The sequence below is a fragment of the Peromyscus leucopus genome, chromosome 20 (assembly GCF_004664715.2).
Source record: "Peromyscus leucopus breed LL Stock chromosome 20, UCI_PerLeu_2.1, whole genome shotgun sequence".
In the NCBI taxonomy this organism is placed as follows: Eukaryota; Metazoa; Chordata; class Mammalia; order Rodentia; family Cricetidae; genus Peromyscus; species Peromyscus leucopus.
Genome location: NC_051080.1, coordinates 60,666,369 through 60,674,629, shown reverse-complemented (window position 1 = coordinate 60,674,629; position 8,261 = coordinate 60,666,369). Strand labels below are relative to the sequence as shown.

The 8,261-nt window shown below is 39.5% G+C and overlaps 1 protein-coding gene across 1 annotated transcript in view; it reads right to left on the bottom strand.

Moving 5' to 3' along the window:
* Positions 1 to 252: 252 nt before the first annotated feature.
* The window catches only part of Colec10 (collectin subfamily member 10), a 46,400-nt gene continuing 38,391 nt past the window's right edge, over positions 253 to 8,261 (bottom strand). Inside the window, exons 5-6 of the mRNA XM_028871937.2 lie at positions 6,796 to 6,891; positions 253 to 4,458 (exon numbers count right to left, since the gene is read on the bottom strand). Of these exons, the coding sequence (XP_028727770.1) occupies positions 4,067 to 4,458; positions 6,796 to 6,891 (488 nt within the window). The 3' untranslated portion in view covers positions 253 to 4,066. The remainder of the gene's footprint in view (positions 4,459 to 6,795; positions 6,892 to 8,261) is intronic.

Genomic DNA, 8,261 nt, shown 5'->3' with positions numbered 1-8,261 from the left:
AACTCAATCTAACTTTTTTTTTTTTTAGCAAGGCAGAGGGTATCTGGGAGAAGGGAAAGGCCTTCCAGAACCATGTTTGCTAGCCCTGGGCTGGCTTGAGTGCCTTCAGGTCAGCAGAATGAACATTTAGCACCTGTCAATGTTCATTCATGTACAAACACAAGGATAGTCTATCTTGTTAGGAAATAATGTGGGTGGATGTACACAACGACATGGGAACTTCGTGTTCACATAAAAATGAGTAAGCCAAAATAGATGAATTAATTTATTTGAACAGATGTGTCAGTGTTACTCTTTGAGAAAGGGTGATGTAAATCCTCCTACAAAAATTCTTCAGCCAATTTATTTTAGCATACTGTAGAAGAGATTATGTTATAACAACATGATGTAAAAGCAGCATGCCTTTATATAACCTTGGCAATGCCTTCAATCTTGAACCTCATTACCATAGGCTTGATGTACAAAGAATCTGAAGTAAGCTTTGTTCATGAGGCTGGAATCTGAGCTGTCTTCTCCATGGTATTTCCAGTTCCCATCTCAACATGGTACCACCCGAAACATATTAGACCGTAGTATGTATGATGGATGCTGAAGTTAATGAACTCTACTGTTATACTAAACATAGCTTATTTCACTGCTCCTCAAAGAAGCTTCATGCTTTTCTGCATATGGATTCTGATCTTGACTTCATTATCCCACTGCTACTAGACAGCCATCTTTAATCCTTTCTATGGGCTTTACAAACCATCTGTTTACAGTGTCTTCCCAAGATGTTAGACCCCATGTAACATACTCACTCTATCTCAATGAATAAATTATCTTTGATTGAGATGTCCCAGTCGATTACTATCCACACTTTTCATCTCTGCCTCTTGTGACTCATGAACACAATTTAAACTATTGGTCATGTTGCACACTCTTTAGGATTTGAGAATGTTGTGGTACTGGGCATCACTTTGATGATGTTTGGCGGGGCGAGGACAATTCCTTTTCTAGCATCGCCTTCCCTTAAGAGCTTGCTGTTGATTCCCCAGCTGATCTCAGGACTCAATTTTTCAATTATAAATGCCAAAAGGCAGAACAAGGACAATGGGTGCAAATTAGATGAAATGTATTTTAATTTGCTATAAGAGCTTATTAAATTACCAAAACATTCAAATGCAGACTGAATGACCTTCTGTTAGAGTTACAGTGAAACACATCCTTATGTTATATAAAGGATTTTATATATATATATATATATATATATATATATATATATATACATATATATATATACAGGATCAATGGAAAATGATTATGCTTCAGTCTCCATTTGAAATGATATAATAGAAGTTTTCCTTCATAAATGAGAGGATTCAGCTGGAGTATGAAGGCATAATAAGCTAAAGGCAACACAGCTAATAGTTTTACTTTTAAAAAAGATTTATTTTACTTTTAAAGCTATGTGCATATATGTATATCTGTGTTTGAGGCTGTGCACATGTGAGAGCAGGTGCCCATGGAGTCCAGATAAAAGTCTGTGACCCCTTGGAGTTGGAGTTACAGACAATTGTTAGCCAAATATTGTGGATGCTGGGAACTTAGCTAGAGTCCACTGAAAGAGCAACGTAGACTCTTTGCCACTGAGCTATCCAGGTGATTTTACTTTTATGTTTTAAAACTTGTATTCGGTGTAGTTAAATATAGATTCTCTATTTATAACATGTTGACATATAATTACTTAAGTATTTTTTTATATATCACAAAATATTCTTTGCTTCTCTTATGCATCTCATAGCACATGTAGCTAGTAGTAATGTCTGTGGCACACATACTGTGTGTCTAGCTCACCATAATATTCCTTGTTAGTTGTCAAGGTTCTCCACAAAGAGAAAATGATAAGGACACAAGAGATAAAGAACATTTAAATTATTCTCATAATATGGCCAGGAAAGGTCACAGTAAGAAAGGAAGGACATTTAGGCAGCCATGATGCCAGATTTAGGGTTTGAACTTTTGAGCAGTGTTTTCACACATGTATCGCCCTAAATGAAACCACATGACCACCTTCTCATCAGCGATAACACCTGTGCAAATTCCGTCTCTCTGTAGACAATGCTGTGAGTCATGCTGTTCACTTAATTTCTCCCTGCCCCATACACATCTTGCTATCTTCCACGAATGCAATCTAGGGATCTTCCTAGCACCCAGCAAGCTGAGGCAGGAAGACTGAGAGTTCAAGGACAGCCTGGGTTATATACTGATGCTCTACCTCGAAAGAAAGATAGAAAAAAGATACACATTTCCATGTAATTCTAATTAAATATGCAATGTCTTAAGAGGTTCTTCCAGGCAAGGCTGCAGGATAGAGCCTATTCTCTGAAGCTGTCATCTACTCTTAGAAGCCTCCTCCAAACTAAAGTGAGTTATTGAGAGAACTGTGAGCATTATGCCATTTATAATAGAAATGATAGAATTTGCCATTTGTTTAAAACATTCAGACTTCAGGGACTCAGAGCAATTGCGAGCACGGATCCAACAGGAGCCGCCCTAGGCTGTGTTTGCTTTTGGCTGCCTCTCTTTCCTCTCAGCCCTTTCTTCAACCCCCTTTTTTTCTCTGCATGTTTCTGGGTGTTCCAGTTCTCTGAGATCTTGGCTGGCCTCTGGCCTGGTGCCCTGAATTGTAGTTGTATTTAACTGATCAGCCTTCAGAATACCCTATGCCACATTCTCAAAAGAGACTCTGTAACTAGTTTAATAACGATAAATGTCAAAGAGTTAACACATTTCTCCTGTTGAGGTGAACTGAATAAGGCATTCATGGGAGACCTGACTCTGATGTCATCATTTCCTAACGACACCTGGCGCAATTAGAACTTTCCCCAGAGATGGAAATGGAAAGTTCACAATTTGGCTAGCAGATGTTTGGAGGTCTTAAAAATCTAGGTTAGATATTGATTAATTGTCAACACTTAAAAATATGGAGTTATAACGTTGCAGCTGTCTGACTTCTGTTCAAATGTCAGGGCACTGGCTTGCAGCGATGCTGGGTCCCGTGTGGCAGCAGCTGCAGTAGTTAAGGAGTAGCTAGTTCCTTCAAAGAGCAGGTTGTGCTTAGTGGAGAAGGGGCCTCACTCCTTCCAGTTCATCCATTTATGCCATCTCTCTGGACTCTGTAGGACATGGGTTTGTAACTCTTGTTGAATTCACGGAACTAATGCCAGTAAATCCCATCTCTCAACCCGTTAGTCATGGGCGACGTCATGAACAGATGGCTTAAGGAGAGCATATGCTGTTGATCTGTTCCTCTTATTTCATTAACTGCTCTGCCAGCATTTTAAACAATCGAATCATGTGTCACAACCTGAAAGTGGAGCATCAGTTTAGAAGGAGATAAGCTGGAGATTTGTTCAACTGTTTATTTTCAAATGCCAGACGAAAGCTGCTTTGAGGTTTGATCTGCAGCTAAAGGTAGCCTGCTGCCAAATCGGTAAATGAGGATTCTATATACATTCCAAATGTTGTGCCTGACATAGCCCTGTGATGTCAAAATAATAGGAAGGGCACCTCCAGCAACACTCATGTACAGAGAGTGAAAGGCCTCCCTTGAAATTTTTCCAGGAGTAACATATTAAATGGAAGGGTAAGGGGCCTTGGAGATGGTAGCACTTTAACGCTTTGAGAGCTTTCTGAAGGCTTTACCGGGCCCCCATTCTCTATGCTGAAGGTCAGGAATGTTTACATGAACACATTTATGAAAAAAGATGGAGCCATTAATAGCAAGGGGCAATTTAACAAAAGAACAATAACATGTGTTGTTTAGGAACAACACTCTCCATTTCTGTTCGGAGTTCTAGAGTCTTCTTTCCATTAAGTTAAAGAGCTAAAGAGAAATGGGAGAGAAGGATCCCCAAGAACGTACCAGACAAACAGTATGCATAAAATTGTCACAATTGACACAGAAGAAGATAGTGGATACAGGACTCTTACGTCATTTTAGCAAAGCAGTGTAATTAGGAAGAGCACAGATGGATAAAACTGTTGGGAGGCCTAAGAGAAGAGTGACTGTGTAACATGAGGGAGATTATCTCTTCTTCTTGACAAACTCACAGACGAAATACATGGTAAGATGGCACTCTGTGTCATTCCACCCGCCGGAGCTCAGCATCTCCACACAGTCCTCATGGCCATTGGGATCGCTAGGCTCTCCCTCTTTCCAGTTGCTGTAGTTCTGCAATGGGCTGTTGTCTGTGAAGACGTACTGCCCTTCCCTCTCAAGGTCATTCACCCCGATGAACACTCGGAAGAAGCCACTCTTGGCGACATAGTCAGCAAGAAGAGTGTTAATGACCTCGTCCTTAGGCATGGCTAGCATTCCTCCCCGGATCCTGCAGTGGGTCAGGGATTCCCTGTAGTTCTTCTCCTCCTTCACGATGTAGTAGAACTTCTCTTCTGTTTCCCGGATCCCTGCTATGACTGAAGGGAGGAGAGGAAGAATATCATTAACATGTCTCAAGAAAAGAAGAAGCAAATACATGTATAATATTGTCAGATCTCAATGCACTTACTACTCAGCATTCAAGAGCTGTTTTGCAAGGTCATAATGAGGTAGTCACTCTTTCCCTTTCTTCTGTGACTTTCTGTTTATCAAGTGAAAACAAAAGTCCACCATCTGTTCTCCCTCCCCTTCCTCCTTAGCTTCCCACACATCTGTCCAATAGCAGCCCTGGTAACAAAGCCCAATTAACAAGAGCTGCTACCCAGAGCATCTCACCATTTTTTTAATCTAGCTTATGTTTCAGGTATAATTGTCCCCCTTTCTTCTATATTCACATTCTGCATGCATGGGAAGACCCTGGTGTTTTATTTATTTTATTTATTTATTTTTAAGATCTCAGAGAAAATGTATATAATGCCCCTTGCTGGACATGGAGTCGTCTATGTTCCCATTGTCCCTTCCAATCTATTCTATGCTTGCTTGTGTGTATCTTTCCTTGAACTGGGAGTGTCTTGAGGGCAGTGCTCATGTCTGACACTCTTCAATCCAGTGCCCGGAACAGCCCAAGAAATGACAAATGCTTATTAAAAGCAAATTAAATGGACAGTCTAGGAATAATAAAAACATTTGTCCACTTCAGGTCGAGTTTCTAGGATATAGACATACAAAATGATTGAGATTATCCACACAGCAGTAAGTGAAACTTAGCTATGGACTCAGTGTCAAGATACAACTAGGCATTGACAATCAACTTCAACTCATAATATGTTCTTTGTGCTTTTGGCTTCATTTTTGGGGCATTTAGCTTCATCAAGAAATTAGTGGTCACTGAAATGTTAAAACTTTTGGTTCTGATGTGTTCATGATTGTCTGAGTCATGTAAACTATAGAATTCTATTTTTAAATTTGTATATATACATATATATATATACACATGCATATATATATATACATATAAATACATTGTGTCTCTCTGTGTATAAGCCATGCTATGTGAGGGTGCCCATGGAAATCAGATGTGGTGTCAGATCCTCTGGAAACAGAGTTATAGACAGCTGTGAACTGCTTGACATCAGTGTTAGGAACTGAACTGGGATCCTCTGAAAGAACAGTACAAGCTCTTAACTGCTGAGCCTTCTTCTTCAGCCCCAAGATACAGAATCTTATTTATGACTTACAACTAGAACTTAAATCCAATTAAGTTGCTTAGCTAAGCTTTAGTATTTTCTAGGCCTCTATCATTACATGTTGACTCTGAACACAAGATGGCATTTGTGTGCTTCCACTAATGTGCAACACATACATCTAGATTACACTAAGTGAAAGTCCAGCCAGCTGAAATCAGCCATGATAGTCACTGCATCAGTTCCTTCAATAAAACTGTCTCAGCACAGCCCTTTCCAAGTTGAAGACTTTACTGCTGCTTAGAGTGGGAAACAGACAAAGGGCAAGAAAAACGGTCAAGTTGAAAAATTTATAGACACACATAAGACCTGTACTGAATGCATTATTGGCAGGGGAGTCAAGAAAACCCTACTCGGCTATCTGTATCCTTGGGTATGGCAGTCTCCAGGCTTCAGTTGACTCATAGCACTTGCAACATAATAATGAAAAACACTACATGCTATTTGTTAGTAGTTATGTGCCGTCCCAAGTACTCAAGGAAGTAGCCATATTTCTGTTCATATTTTGTAAGGTACTGTTTCTCCTTGACTCTGTCTCTCTTTATTCTCCTGGCACAGCTTGCCCAACTCTGCTGTTTTCTTCTTCCCCTTGGTAGACCAGCCTGACTTTACTTTAAGATTAGAAGCCATCTTGTTACAAGGTCAAAATAAATTCATTCCCATTTTCTTTAAACTTGGATTTGACCAGGTCTTGACTCATTTTCTGGAATTTGATGTTCCACACCTTATACCCTAACCTACACCCTGATAAGCTAAGATGTTCTGCCACATTTCCATTTAACAAAAAACCCTTGGGAACCCCTTAGCTTTGTAGTATGGAGGATATATAAGCTCTACTTTTTCCTATGTTCAATGCTATTTTCTCAAACCCCACTTTAGGGAGCTAGCCCTGTCAGACAGAAAATGAAACTTGCTTAATTTGACCAAAGAATTTAAGTAATGGTCTTTACTCTTGTTCAGTGGAATTAATACCCTCTTTTAGCAAAGACCATTTTCCTGCCAATACCACATGCATATAATTGATTCTGTGCAGTGAAATAAAAAATATTGAATTCTGAGAGAACAATCAATATTTTGGGAGACTTTTGAACTGTGATACTTTGATTGACTTGAGGCATTTTCTATGCTTACTGTTCTTGATGAACTTCATAGATGTCTTAAGACGAGCAACACTAATATCCAGTTGTCCAACCACTTTCCGGTATCTCCCACAGTCACAGATGGTACCTGGTAAATGAAATAGCTATGAATTCACATTGAAGTACATGAAGACACATTGGAGAGAACCATTCTCTTTTCTCAGTGTTTTTTCATGTTTTCTACCATTTTCTAGCTTGGGTACATCTCTTTATGAACCACCAAGTGTTTAACTTTTGATTTAAAACACGGTTTCTATTTTATTTTATCTTTAAGAATTCATAAAACATTCTTTAGAAATTGTTTAGAATGAGTTAAAAATTTTTTTTACAAAGAATGAATGAGACAAACCACTGTGTACACACAGTGGGCCATTTGGCATTTTTGTTGAGTCCAGAAACGGTCTGCTCAATTTGAGAAGAAACTTTTTACAGCTTCCTTAAAACATATTTGCAGGCAGGCCTCTCTCCTGGTACTGCATTATTCACGAGCTCACACAGCTCTCCCAGGATAGAAGAAACTTTTCATGATTCAATCACATGTTAACTCTGATTATCCACGAAAAGTAAAGCTGTCAAGTTTCAAAGACTACATTTAAATACTGGGAATAGATGCAGTTTAAATTTTAAAGGGCAGCCGTCCAGTTTATGGGTTAGCTATTATTTTAATTTGTTGTGCAGCTTCCTTTACTCACTCTGCTTTCTAACTGCCTCGCGTTATAGTGAGGAGAAGCAGGATCAAAGAACGCGGTGGTGAATTCAAATGATTCTCTTTTATTTCTGTGTAATGGTGGCTGTGTGTAGTTTTCCATTTCTTTACTACTTGGCAGTATGGGAAGTTAATCTAATTTTATTAGCCAATTGGAAAAATACCCTGTTCTTTAATTGATTCACGTACACAGATAAACGCGAGGAATATAAGGTAGTTCTTTGAATGGGTCTTCACTAGACCACTGTGAATAGAAACAACTGGAATTCTCCCCAAACTACCTACTGCACTTCCTTGTATCAAAAAATTACAAGCTGAGCTCTCCGAGGACTCCCCCAGCTCTTGAAGCCAAGTAGCCTTAAAGGATCAGCACAGGAGGCCACCCATAGGCTAGCATTTCGCTCAGATGCCCAGGACACAAAGCATGGCTGCTGATGCAGCTTCTGGTGTGGACTTTCCTCTTGATTCCAGACACTGTGCTCTGCTTCCTGATATGCTAGGCTTACTTCTCATCAGGAGTGTGACAGGGATGGAATGTGCCCTCATTTCTTTCCCAGGGGCTTGGAAAGTCACCAGTGGGAGGACAGGAAATTCTCTTCTTCCATGTCCTCTATCCCTTGGAAATAAGGTTGAATGCATGGAAAGGGTTTTTGTTGTTGTTGTTTGTTTGTTTGTTTGTTTTACAGTATAGTTTTGAGCTGGACACATTTGGAGTGGTGTCAGAAATCAACAAAAAACAAAATGAGCATGTC